The 14439-nt window shown below is 28.5% G+C and overlaps 1 protein-coding gene across 1 annotated transcript; it reads right to left on the reverse strand.

Annotated features, from left to right (window-relative positions):
* Positions 1–4060: 4060 nt before the first annotated feature.
* On the reverse strand, positions 4061–6799 carry LOC142240450 (uncharacterized). Its single transcript, XM_075312151.1, has 3 exons — positions 6685–6799; positions 6524–6628; positions 4061–6470 (listed from the first exon to the last, which is right to left on the reverse strand). Exons 1-3 carry the CDS (start codon positions 6727–6729, stop codon positions 4098–4100), a joined length of 2523 nt encoding a protein of 840 aa, XP_075168266.1. The 5' UTR covers positions 6730–6799; the 3' UTR covers positions 4061–4097.
* Positions 6800–14439: the final 7640 nt, after the last annotated feature.

Raw genomic sequence — 14439 nt, forward strand, 5'->3', positions numbered from 1 at the left:
CGGTCCATAATTATATATAGCCCCCATATAAACCGATCCCCAAATTTGGCTTGAGAGGCCTCTAAGAGAAGCAAATTGCATCCGATTCGGCTGAAATTTGGTACATGGTGTTGGTATATGGTCTCTAACAACCATGCAAAAATTGGTCCACATCGGTCCATAATTATATATAGCCCTTATATAAACCGATCCCCCGATTTTGGCTTGCGAGGCCTCTAAGAGAAGCAAATTTCATCCGATCCGGCTGAAATTTGGTACGTGATGTTAGTATATGGTCTCTAACAACCATGCAAAAATTGGTCCACATCGGTTCATAATTATATATAGCCCCCATATAAACCGATCCCCCGATTTGACCTCCGGAGCCTCTTGGAAGACCAAAATTCATCTGATTCAGTTGAAATTTGGTACGTGGTGTTAATATATGGCCTCAAACTCCCATGCAAAAATTGGTCGATATCGGTCCATAATTATATATAGGCCCCATATAAACCGATCCCCAGATTTGACCTCCAAAGCCCCTTGGAAGAGCAAAATGCTTCCCATTCGGTTGAAATTTGGTACGTGATGTTAGTATATGGTATCCAACAACCATGCAGGAATTGGTTCCTATCAGTCCATAATTATATATAGCTTCCATATAAACCGGTCCCCAGATTTGACCTCCGGTGCCTTTTGGAGAAGCAAAATTCATCCGATCTGCTTGAAATTTGGTACGTGGTGGTAGTATATGATATTTAACAACCATGCCAAAAGTGGTCCATATCAGTCCATAATCGTACATAGCCCCATATAAACCGATCCCGAGATTTGGTTTTGGAACCTTTTGGAGGAGCAAATTTCATCCGAGTCAGTTGAAATTTGGTACGTTGTGCTAGTATATGGCCGTTAACAAGCATGCCTAACTAGGTTCATATCGGTCTATAGTTATATATGGCCCTCAAATAAATCGATCCCCAATCACACAAAAATTGGTCCATATCAAGTTCATAATTGTATATAGCCCCCATATAAGCGACCCCCATATTTCAATTCTGGCTCTCTGCGTACAAAAAGTCCATATCGATTCGTAATTATTTGTAGACTTAACTATACATAACTTTTTTGTCTAATATATACCACGTATGGACTAACTCACAATTTAGAAAACGATGTTAAGAAGTTTTAAGATACCACAACCCAAGTAATTCGATTGTGGATGACAGTCTTTCGTAGAAGTTTCTACGCAATCCATGGTGGTGGGTACATAAGATTCGGCGTGGCCGAACTTGCGGCCGTATATACTTGTTAATTTTTTTAGTTTGGAGAAGGAACCTTCCGCACTGCAGTTAGTAACCATCATGCTTAAAAAGATTCTCATTGCGATTTCTACATTTGGAAATGTGTCTTCAATGTTGTTTTCTTTCTAAAGTTGATATATTTTTAACATAGAATTTGATTCCTAATTTTCAATGTCCATAATTTTCAAGTATTCTGTTAAATACAAACATTCCATTTCTACCACTTTCTCATCAACATCTTCATAATAAAATTTAGCAATCTGGCAGGAACTAGGGGGGGGACTAGAACACGTGCCCAGTGTTCTGCTCCTGATACTGAATCCATATTAAACCGACTAAAGGAATGTAATCGAGATCTTTCAAGCGCTGATTGGAAATTTGGCCAATTGGATGCTGTGGATGAATCAAGACGACATGCGGTGTTTATAGTGAACATTAAGTCTTTACTACATCTAGCCAAGTCCCAGGGCCTCATGTGTTATGGCTTCCATTATATAAAAGCGATCAAACCTAACCCACTGTAAGCAAGAGAAAAAAACTTTAGGTTCAGTAATACCCACAATTCAATTTTCATTTAATTGTAATAAAAACATGTTGACAGGGAGAACAAGTGGCCGGCTAGAACCGCAAGTGTGTCATATTATCCGAACCAAAAAAACAAATCCTCAAAAAACATGACAATAAATTGCATTAAACTTGAGAGTTGATGTCGACACAACTCGCAAATAACATAAAACAAAATATAGGCTGATAGCTCAAACATATATGCATAAAAGGATGTTTCGTAATGAATGACAGAATTTAATGGTCAACCGTTCACGAGCAAGTTTTATACGATACTGAGGAGTGGATTTCGATCAGCTCTCTCGCATTCACTTTTCGAATCATTTCTGGAATAAATCTATCAGCTTTCAAAAGAAATAATAGCAACCTGAAGTCGGTTGCAAAACATGTTGGCCATCCTTTATATATTGTATGGACTAAGACCAACGTCTTATAAGCTATTGTTTCCCATACACCCAAATATACAATAATATTAAGTTTTCCAGCATATTAATGCCACTTTAATTTGGATTGTCGTTTGTTAACACCAAAATCCAATAAATTTTGTTGCAAATTTAAGAGAATTAAGTGCCCCCCCATGTGTACATACTTCAAAGCTTCATCCTTATAAGAAAACAAAGGAGAGAGGCAGAGAGAACCATGTGGCAAGTGCTTCGAGGATATGCCACTCTAGGCTAATATCACAGTAACTACATAATCTGTGACAAGAGGCTTTTGAGGATTTTCTTTCGAAAATTGAGGGTAACAAATAATGAAAGCATGGGGAAAAGGCAGATACACTCAAATTAAAAAACACACTTAAAATGGAAAAAATCTTTGGAGTAGTATAACCCACTTCCAGAAAAAATTTAAATAAAAGTACAAGACTCAAAATTTAAAAGTGGGACACGTGACAGTTTTTCTCTCTACCCTGAAAAAATAAAATCCCTAATTTAATGGCATAAATTCTCGGTTACCACATTTGGTAGAATTCTACCAAAAATGGTAGATTATTTACTGTCTTGACAAAATTTTTGATAGAAAAAATTTTGACAAAATATTAGACAGAAACAAAATTTTGACAAAATTTTTGACGGAAAAAATTTTGACAAAATTTTCTATAGAAAAAAAAACGATGAAAAATTTTCTATAAAAATAAAATTTTGACAACATTTCTACAGAAATTTTATCACAATTTTCTTTTCCTGTGTTGGTTAAGCTACACTTGTAGTTTAGTCAATCCATGGTTTTAAGATGAAACCAAAAACAACAATAATGATTGAAGAATAAACCAACAATAACAAAACATAACGAAAGAAATAAAATTTTGACAAAATTTTCCATTGAAATAAAGTTTTGCAAAAATGTTCTGTAGAAATAAATTTTTGACAAAAACTTCTATAGAAATAAAATGTTGACAAAATTTTCTTTGGAAATAAAATGTAGACAAAATTTTCTATAAAAATAAAATGTTGATAAAATTTTCCATAGAAATTAAATTCTGATAAAATTTTCCATAAAAATAAAATTTTGACATCGCTTCCAGAAAAAAAACAAAACTTTAAAAAATTAAATTAATTTAATGACATATATTTATAGTTGGCAGAATGGTAGATTTTTCTGTTTGGTAGATTGGTAGAATTCTTTATGTTTTGGTAGATTTTGCAAACAAGTACTTCATAAATATTCTATAGAAATAAAATGTTGACAAAATTTTCTATAGAAATAAAATTTTGACAAAGTTTTCTATAGAAATAAAATGTTGACGAAATTGTCTATAGAAATAAAATGTTGACAAAATTTTCTATGAAAATTTTTGGAAAAATTTTGTAAAATTTTTTATAGAAACCCGTGTAAAAATTGGAGGATCCAATCCTATCTAATAATATCAAATTGGATCTAATTGGATCTTTGCAGATATTGCTTCAGACATAATTAGATCTGCACAGATATGCTATATATGGTGCTAGATCTGGTTAGATATAATAGCAGATCTCATCATATATAGCATAATATCTAATTATATCTCGCATATCTAATAATATATGCTTGGATAGGATCATGTATAGCACTATATCTAATAAGATATGGTATATATAACTTCATATCTGACTATATATGGGGATAAATATGGTGCAAAATATAATAAAAAAATCATGAAATTGTTAAAAAGACTTTTGAAATACACGTCTTTATAGCAAAACAAAAAAAACTATTCGTAAGATATATACACAAAGTTACAGATGGAAAAATAACTTCATTTATTTATCAAACTTACATAATACATTTCAAAGTATTAGGCATTTTACAAACATGTTTTTTGAGTTTCAGAACGTAGTTCAGCTCCTTCAGGTCAGTTAGTTTTATCAATCTAAAGCAGTCAGTTTTGGAAATGGGTATAATATGATCAACGACAGCGCCAGTTTTTAAATGTTTTACCGCATACTGCTGGTTGACGTCAAAAAGATTTATAAAAAAATACAATTGTCGAAAATGAGTAAAGAAACAATTAATAGAGCCAAATAGAACCTCTCCATCTTTTCTTATTAATTGTACTGTATAGTTATTAGTTTTGGTATTTTTGTATAAAAGGGATGTGTAGATATTTTTATCTATTTGACACCTCGAATAGTAAGAAAATGTGTGGGTTTCTTCAAAACACTCATTTAGTATTTGTCGTTCCCATGCGTTTGGAGTATAATTAACCTTTCGTCCAAAAAGATGATACGTACACGTATTGGTCATAGACTGTTGCTCAAACTTATGTCGTAAAATATTTGCTCCTTCGGATATTTTAAGATTATTAATCATTTCTGTACCTAAATTTTTCGTTCCGTGTGAAGTTTTTGCCAAAACGCCATTATGGGATTCAAATGGGAAAGCAGATGTAGCCCACAGAGGGCCCCATCGTTGAACATATACACATAAGTGTAACAATTGATGAACGTTGTACGTCATTGAATGCTTTCCATAAAGCGATTGGAATTCTTTAACAAAAGAGTTTAATAAAATGTTTGTATATTCAATTGTTCGATACTCTATATGTCTCTGAAGCAAATTATTCAAGGAAACGACAAGTAAAATTAGGTTTTGGTAATAATCTTGCGGTAATATGCCACTGAGTACGGGAATCGAATAAAATAGTATCCAATAATACATTTCAGTCGCCTTATATGACTGGTACAGACTGATACTTCGAGGCATTCTTGAAAAAGATTGCAGCGGTTTTATTTTATTTAACCGTGTGTCGATTTTATTTATATATTTGGATATTCTCCAAGGTCCTTTTTGTGTTAGCCAAATATTTAATATTTGTTTTGCAACTCCCAACAGCACAGAATGCATGTATTCTGGGAAAACACATGTTCCCAAGTCCAAAGATGGTAGACACGATATTATAGTATGTCCTTTTACGCCTTTTTCTATGGCATTGCTCTCAGAATCTGCTTTTATTGCCTGAAGCCGCATGTTGGAATCAGTTCTCAAACGTAGATTTGACTTGTAGGGATAAAATCTAATTATCCTATTTCGCTTTTCGTTTGCGCAACGCTTTGTCTTTATTTCACACATATTGCAGCCATATTCTCCGTTAAAATTCAGAATATTTTGTATTTGTGATCGTGCTGGAGCATCAGCTACGAATAATGGCGACCGTACCTTTGATGTAACATATTGTTTTGTCTTGGGATCTCTCCATTTGATGCCTTTTGATAGTTTTCTCAGTTTAATGCAAAAGGGTTGTAAGAAAAGGTTCATAGGCGGTTTTAACTCAGTGTGATACCATAAACCTATGGTGATTATAAATGAGGACCTTAAAGTTGGCGGTATTTCTGCAATCATAAACATCAAAGGCCAGCAATTACTTTTGGAACTTTTCGATAGTGATATTCCATCGGTATATAGTATTAAAGTTAGATCATATGTATTTCTCCCTGCATTCACTCTGATGTACTCTGATCCACAACTGATATCACTAATAACTTCTGGTTCAGTGGAAAATATTTGCTTCTCCAATAAACTCCCCAGACTTTTTTCTTCAAATATCATCTTTATCTGCTGCACAATATCAAGTTCAAAAAAGTAGCATATACTACGTTCACCGCAAGATGGACAGATCTCTACTTTTTTGTAGGATAAATATATCAAACATTCCATGCAGTAGTAGTGATGAATTACGTCGATGGAGTCAAATTTATTTTCAAGGTATTTGAAAAAGGTGTAAAGCGTTTTAGGCATTAGATTATCTTGTGGCAGCATTTTGTTTAGAAGCTCAAGTTGGCATCGTAGAGCAGTTTTCGTCAAATTTTGGGAAATCCACATTTCTAAAACTTCAAACACTGCTTTGTCTACAGTCATTGAGCTGCCGTTGTAAAGCAAGCAAGATTTTTCTTCCACCATGTGGCATTCCTCTCCACCACTTTCATCGTCATTGCTTTGGCTCCCATCGATTTCAGCACTACGACTTTCATAGATTTCTGTGATCGCACAACCCTCTTCGATGACACTACTTTCTCCTACACTATCTTGACTTCCCTCACTGTCGCATTCAGAAGCTTCCTCGTCACTGTGCACTTCTTCGTAGCCGTCCATCTCACATTCTGCATTGGATAGAAAATGTTTCCACCTTCTTTGTGTTGTATATGGTACCTATAAAAGACGATGTCAAATTTGTTGTTTTTAAAGGACTGATGGGCACTTACAGCGGTGGTAGAATTATTGCTCCACTGTTTGTAACGTTTTGCGGTGTTCCAACTTGTTCTTGATCTTTCATTTTGCTTCCACCTCCATACTGTTGCTCTATGAATCTATAGACAATAAATTAATAGTTCATTGTTATTTCATTCAAACCATGTATACTTACCCCAGAAGTAATCTTCCATTTTCTATAATAGTTTCTCTGTTCCATTTTCACAACTGCAGTTAAACTTTTTAGAATTTTGTATTAAATAAACATAAACACAGAGTTGCAATTTAGATCTTTCACAAACAAATCCGATAATCAGGTAGTGTTCCATTTGTTGGACAAACACAAACGTTTGAAAAATGCTTAAATTCAACAGTATTTGAAACATTTTTCAGACGATTAGGGTAATATTCAAGTTGAGAATATCGCGTTCTCAACAAAAAACAGACATTACCCTCAACAGAACAATTTCTCATCTATAATCCTCAAATTGAAATGCATCGATACTCAATAATTTCTCAAACAGTTTTCGATGCGAGACAAACTAAAAATTAACATTTTTGCGAATATTTTTCAACCATCATTTTTATAAAAATTAAACCCACTTCTAACTGAAAGTCAACACCAAATTTCTGGGGATTTTGTATAATTTATTGAATTTTACAAAAAAAATTAATAATAAACAACAACTGGTTGCACTTTGAAAGTTTTGTGGAAATTGTCCACAAGCCACCATTATATTTTCATCGGTCAGCTTCTTAACGCTCCCAACAATATAGCATCCAAAGATTTTAGTTTTCTACAAAAATATTTGAGTTTAGTGACTTCAATAAGGTTTTCATTTCGTTTTTTATTTAGACTTGCCAATTATTGTAAAGTATTTGTAGTAACTTCAGTTTATTGTCAAAATGTTCCATATTTTTCTACTTCTTCCAAATGACCAAGAACTTCGTTGCACAAAGAAGTATTGAAAATTACATGTTTTTTCGTTGCATTTAAGGGTAGTATATTTTTCACGTTTTCTTAAATCATTTTCATAACGCTTCCAAAGATTTCGTCAACATTTTGGCGATTTTGAAGTAATTCGCAAACAATTTTAAAATATTTTGAAAGGTGTCTCAAGTTGAATTTATGTTGAAAATTATGTTTACTCTCAAACTTAAAAGGTGTTGCATTTGAAAAAAGCTCATCCTGTGTTTCGTCGTATAAAGTGTGTGCAAATGTTTGAAAACGTGTTGAATTATAGCATTTTTCAAATGCATTTATTTGAGTGTCTAAATTATTTGCAATACCATCAACACTACCTGATTATTTTCTGCCCCAATTTAGGCCGATCAATCCGTTCAAACGCAACTCTGCAACTCATAATGAAAACAACATGGAGATGACATTTTGTGGAATATTTCTAATTGGCGCGTTTGGAGAAATAAATTATTAATCAAAATGTCTAAAAAAGATAACAAAAAATTAAAGTGTCAAGTAAAGAACATTTTGAAAAGGAGACTTAGTTCATCTAGTGAAGATGTAAGTATACATTTATATTATATTATTCGTTCTGACATAAAATGTATTTCTGATCTTTAGGAGGACGAGCTTGCAACATTAAATAAAAAAATTCGCGAAACTGAGGCTGAATTGGAAAATCTTAAAAAAATTCACAATCACTGAATGACCGATCGCAGCCAATTGGAAAGGAGAATGACCGACCGGGGCCCAGTGGAATAATAATGATTGATCGGTCATTTCCAAATCCAGTTCAAAATTCGAATGTTATTGTTTCCATAGAGGAATCTTACAGAAAAGATGATAATCAAATGTTGGGGCCTAATTACGAGGAAGATGTAAGTTTTATGCATATTTCCCTCACTTTTAAGATTAAAGTTTAATTTATTTTATTTCCGCAGATGGTTTGTATTGGTGACGATGTATACTGCCGCAAAGTAATACATGACATGGCTTTGGGATCGTCGCACAAGTCAACGTATTAAAACCTATATGCATAAACTGCTTTTGCATATGAGCATAAATCGATAATTCTTCCACAGATTTTTCCATAGCAGTTGCCAAATTACGTGGATGGGACCCGCAAACAAGGCGGGAAATTGAGAGGGCGATGTCGCAACGTTTGGGCGAAATAAAACGCCAAAAATAAAATGCAAATTTGAAAGTTATTATTATTTAGTACCCTAGGTACATTAAAAAATAATTTGTTTTTTATTTTTTGTATTCATTGATTGATTTTTATTTAGCAATAAGCTATTATATACAATACATTAACTTAATAAGTGCAAATTGAAACTAGTAAAAGCTTTCTTTAACATATGTAATAATTTTACTTTTAAATGCAAATATTTAATGTATATTCTTTATTTAATAAAACAATTGATCTCATTTTATATACAAATTATGCCTTTTATTATGAGAAGGTGCCCTATGCTGTTCAAAGATCTCGAAAGATACAAAAATATCAAATAATATACAATTATATCAAATTAGATCTGATTAGATCTGATTAGATGTGTCTCATTTTTGAGATCTGATCAGATCCAATTTCATAGTATTTAGATCTGACCAGATATAACCATTTTTTGGATCTGCTCAGATCTGACCATGTCTTGGCTCAGATCTAATCATATCAAATCAGATCCCCCAATTTTTACACGGGAATATAATTTTGACAAAATATTCTGCAGAAACAAAATTTACAAAATTTGCTCTAGAAATAAAATTTTGAAAAAAATTTCTATAGAAATAAAATTTTGACAAAATTTCCAATAGAAATAAAATTTTAACAAAATTGTCTATAGAAATAAAATTTTGAGGAAATTTTTTATAGAAATAAAATTTTCACAAAATTTTCTAGAGAAATAAAATTTTAAAAGAATATCCTAAAGAAATAAAATTTTTCCCAAAATTTTTTACAGATATAAAATTTTCTATAGAAATAAAATTTTGACAAAATTTTTTATAGAAATAAAATCTTAACAAAATTGTATATAGAAATAAAATTTTGACAGCATTTTCTAAAACAATAAAGTTATCACAAAATTTTCTTTAGAAATAAAATTTTCACAAAAAATTCTATAGAAATAAAAGTTGACAAAATTTTCTATAGAAATAAAATTTTGACAAAATTTTCTATCAAAATAAAATTTTGACAAAATTTTCTATAAAAATAAAATTTAGACAAAATTTTCTATTAAAATAAAATTAAGACAAAATTTTCTATAGAAATAAAATTTTGACCAAATTTTCTATATAAATAAAATTCTGATAAAAATTTCTGTAGAAATAAAATTTTGACAAAATTTCCTATAGAAATACAATTTTAAGAAAAATTTTCTATTGAAATAAAATTTTGAGGAAATTTTTTATAGAAATAAAATTCTCACAAAATTTTCTAGAGAAATAAAATTTTAAAAGAATATCCTAAAGAAATAAAATTTTTTACAGATATAAAATTTTCTATAGAAATAAAATTTTGACAAAGTTTTCCATAGAAATAAAATTTTGACAAAATTTTTTATAGAAATAAAATTTTGACCAAATTTTCTATATAAATAAAATTTTGATAAAAATTTCTGTAGAAATAAAATTTTGACAAAATTTTCTATAGAAATAAAAGTTGACAAAATTTTCTATAGAAATAAAATTTTGACAAAATTTCTTATAGAAATAAAATTTTGACAAAATTTTCTATAAAAATAAAATTTAGACAAAATTTTCTATAAAAATAAAATTTAGACAAAATTTTCTATAGAAATAAAATTTTGACCAAATTTTCTATATAAATAAAATTTTGATAAAAATTTCAGTAGAAATAAATTTTGACAAAATTTCCTATAGAAATAAAATTTTAACAAAATTTTCTTTAGAAATAAAATTTTGTCAAAATTTTTTTATATAAATAAAATTTTGAATAAATTTCTTATAGAAATAAAATTTTAACAAAATTTTCTAAAGAAATTGTAAATCGTAAAATTTTGTCAACATTTTCTATAGAAATAAAATTTTTAAAAATTTCTATAGAAATAAAATGTTGACAACATTTTCTATAGAAATAAAGTTTTGACAAAATTTTCTAAAATTTTTTATAGAAATAAAATTTTCTATAGAAATAAAATTTTGATAAAAATTTCTATAGAAATAAAATGTTGACAAAATTTTCTATAGAAATAAAGTTTTGACAAAATTTTCTGCAAAAACAAAATTTGCTCTAGAAATAAAATTTTGACAAAATTTTCTATAGAAATTAAATTTTGACAAAATTTACTATAGAAATAAAATTTTAACAAAATTTTCTATAGAAATAAAATTTTGAGGAAATTTTTTATAGAAATAAAATTTTCACAAAATTTTCTAGAGAAATAAAATTTTAAAAGAATATCCTAAAGAAATAAAATTTTGACAAAATTTCTTATAGAAATAAAATTTTGACAAAATTTTCTATAAAAATAAAATTTAGACAAAATTTTCTATAGAAATAAAATTTAGACAAAATTTTCTATAGAAATAAAATTTTGACAAAATTTTCTTTAGAAATAAAATTTTGAGGATTTTTTTTATAGAAATACAATTTTCACAAAAGTTTCTATAAAAACAAAATTTAGACAAAATTTTCTTTAGAAATAAAATTTGGACAAAATTTTCTATATAAATAAAATTTTGAATAAATTTCTTATAGAAATAAAATTTTAACAAAATTTTCTATAGAAATAAAATTATGAGGAAATTTTTTATAGAAATAAAATTTTCACAAAATTTTATAGTGAATTAAAATTTTAAAAGAATTTCCTAAATAAATAAAATTTTGACAAAATTTCTTATAGAAATACAATATTGACAAAATTTTCTATAAAAATAAAATTTTGACACAATTTTCTATAGAAATAAAATGTTGACAAAATTTTCTTTAGAAATAAAATTTTTCACAAAAGTTTCTATAAAAATAAAATTTAGACAAAATTTTCTATAGAAATAAATTTTTGACAAAATTTTCTTTAGATATAAAATTTTGACAAAATTTTCTATATAAATAAAATTGTGAATAAATTTTTTATAGAATTAAAATTTTAACAAAATTTTCTATAGAAATAAAATTTTAAAAGAATTTTCTAAAGAAATAAAATTTTGACAAAATTTTCCCAAGAAATAAAATTTTGACGACATTTTCTATAGAAATAAAATTTTTACAAAATTTTCTATAGAAATAAAATTTTAACAAAATTGTATATAGAAATAAAATTTTGACAAAATTTTCTATGGAAATAAAATGTTGACAAAATTTTCTAAAACAATAAAGTTATCACAAAATTTATCAAAGCTTTTTTAGAAATAAAATGATGTCAAAAATTTTAACAAAGTTTTGACAAATTCAATAGAAATAAAATTTTAACAAAATTTTCTATAAAAATAAAATTTAGACAAAATTTTCTATAGAAATAAAATGTTGACCAAATTTTCCATAGAAATCAAATTTTTACAAAATTTTCTATAACAAGTTAAGTTATTAAAAAAATGTTCTATAGAAATAAAATTTTGACAAAATTTTCTATAGAAATAAAATTTGAAAAAAAAATTCTGTAGAAACATATTTTTTTTACAGAAATAAAGTTTTGACAAAATTTTGTACAGTTCTATAGAAATAAAATGTTGACAAAATATTCTATAGAAATAAAATGTTGGCAAAATTTTCTATAGAAATAAAATTTTAACAAAATTTTTGATAGAAATAAAATTTGGACAATTTTTTTTTATGGAAATAAAATTTTGATAAAATTTTCTATAGAATAAAATTTTGACAAAATTTTCTATAGAAATAAAAGTTTAAGTTTTTGGTAACATTTTTCCCAATTTTGCTAGATCTTTTTGGGTCTTGTGGCAACCGTGCATAAATTCCCCCAACCTTGGTTAAGTTAAATGTAGGACAGGCCGTTATTTTAAACTCACTTAGCCTACTCAACCATTGTAATACCACAAGTGTTCAACATCTCCCACATCAATGAGTTCTGCTAACTTCGAAAAACTTTTTTTTTTTTTGATTCAAGTAAATCTCTGAAGTTTAACAATTGAAAATTTTTTCTTTGAATGTATTGCGTACATGGATTAAAGAATGATTTCACTTTCCTCGACTGTATGAATATGGATTTGTTTGACATGGCTGTGCCTTCCATCGTTTGTGTGAAAGGATGTTTTGCGTGTGAGTATGTGTGGGACATTGAAGGCATGTTCGTTGGTGGTTATTGGCTTTGTTGGTTAAGCATATTGCAAAGATGATAAAATTGATATCGCATAGTTAAATCAGTCTACATTGAATAGAATTGCAATTGATTCTTTCTTTTTTCTCTCCTTTTTTTCATTAAAATTATTACAAAGAGATTTCATTATCGAAATCTTCAGACTGTTAATTTAGAAGACAAAAAATATTGCGAGAATATTGAAGATTGTTGACCTTATAGTAAATCGTTGATGGTGATGGGAGAGAGTGTGGCATTGCTTTTGTAACACATGGAAATATCAATTTCCGACTACACAAAAGGGAGAAATTCTAAGATTATAACCTTGTCCGTCTGTCTGTCTGTTACAATCACGCTACAGTCTTCAATAATGAAGCTATCGTGCTGAAATTTTGCATAAACTTAATAAGCGTCAACAAAAAAGGAAATTCAGCGCTTCCAAGAAGGAAATTCAGCGCTTCATTTTTACAGCATAATGACCAGCAAAATCTCCGGATAATAGGAGACACCCACCGTAAACGTATTTCTGAATCAGCTGTAATAAGCATCCCAGTATACCTCGTCCTTTATACGATGTTCCCTACTATTAAGTCTTCGGGACGTCTTTCCCAATGTTACTAATCTCTCTAATATCTCTACTAATATCGAGATAGGATCCGAAAAAAAATTATTGTGCGCTTACAATAAAAGCTTGGCTGAAATTATATGACTCTTTCTATTGCCTCCAAAATTTTGGTGCATTTTTTTGTTGCAAATAATTCCCTTCAAGCTTATCCCCAACTATCATTGTACTAGGAAAACAAACTCATATTTTTTATCGGCTTAGGAAAAATGTATTTACTTAAGCTACTGACTTGATTTACATCACTTGTGGTAAACCAAAGTAAATTGCTCTTAATGCCGGATATTAATCCAAAAAGGCAAAGGAATTTTAGTTCCACAAGATTTGTCTCTTTTTTTGAAAAAGGCACTAATGGCAAAAAGTCCCTAAGCGTATTTGTAATTTACATAGTTTGAAAATTATTTTCAGTTAAAATTTTTATGTATTTGTGTCTTTGAAATGAAAAGACATTTTTTGTTTGTTTTGGAAACATTCAATTAAAATGACTACCACTGCTCCATTATCTCGTCAAATCATCATTATCTCAATATATTTAGAAAAAGCTTGGTAATTTTAAAGAAATTGATCACTTTTACCAACATTTTATTTCTATAGAAAACTTTGCCAAAAATTGTATGTCTATAAAAATTTTTGCCAAAATTTTTATTTCTATAGAAAATTTTGTCAAAATTTTTACTTCAATAGAAAATTTTGTCAAAACCTTATTTCTTTAGAAAATTTTGTCAAAATTTTATTTTTATAGAAAATTTTGTTCAAATTTTATGTCTATAGAAAATTTTGCAAAAATTTTATTTTTCTAAAAAATGTTGCCAACATTTTATTTCTATACAAACTTTTTCCAAAAGTTTATTTCTATAGAAAACTTTGCCAAATTTTTTTTTTCTAAAAAATGTTGCAACATTTTATTTCTATACAAATTTTTTAAAAAATTTTATTTCTATAGAACATTTTGCCAAAATTTTTATGTCAATAGAAAATTTTACCAAAATGATATTTTTATGGAAAATTTTGCCACAATTTTATTTCTATTGAAATATTTGCCAAAATTTTATTTCTTTGGAAATTTTGCCAAAA

The sequence above is a fragment of the Haematobia irritans genome, chromosome 5 (genome assembly GCF_050003625.1).
Source record: "Haematobia irritans isolate KBUSLIRL chromosome 5, ASM5000362v1, whole genome shotgun sequence".
NCBI lineage: Eukaryota > Metazoa > Arthropoda > Insecta > Diptera > Muscidae > Haematobia > Haematobia irritans.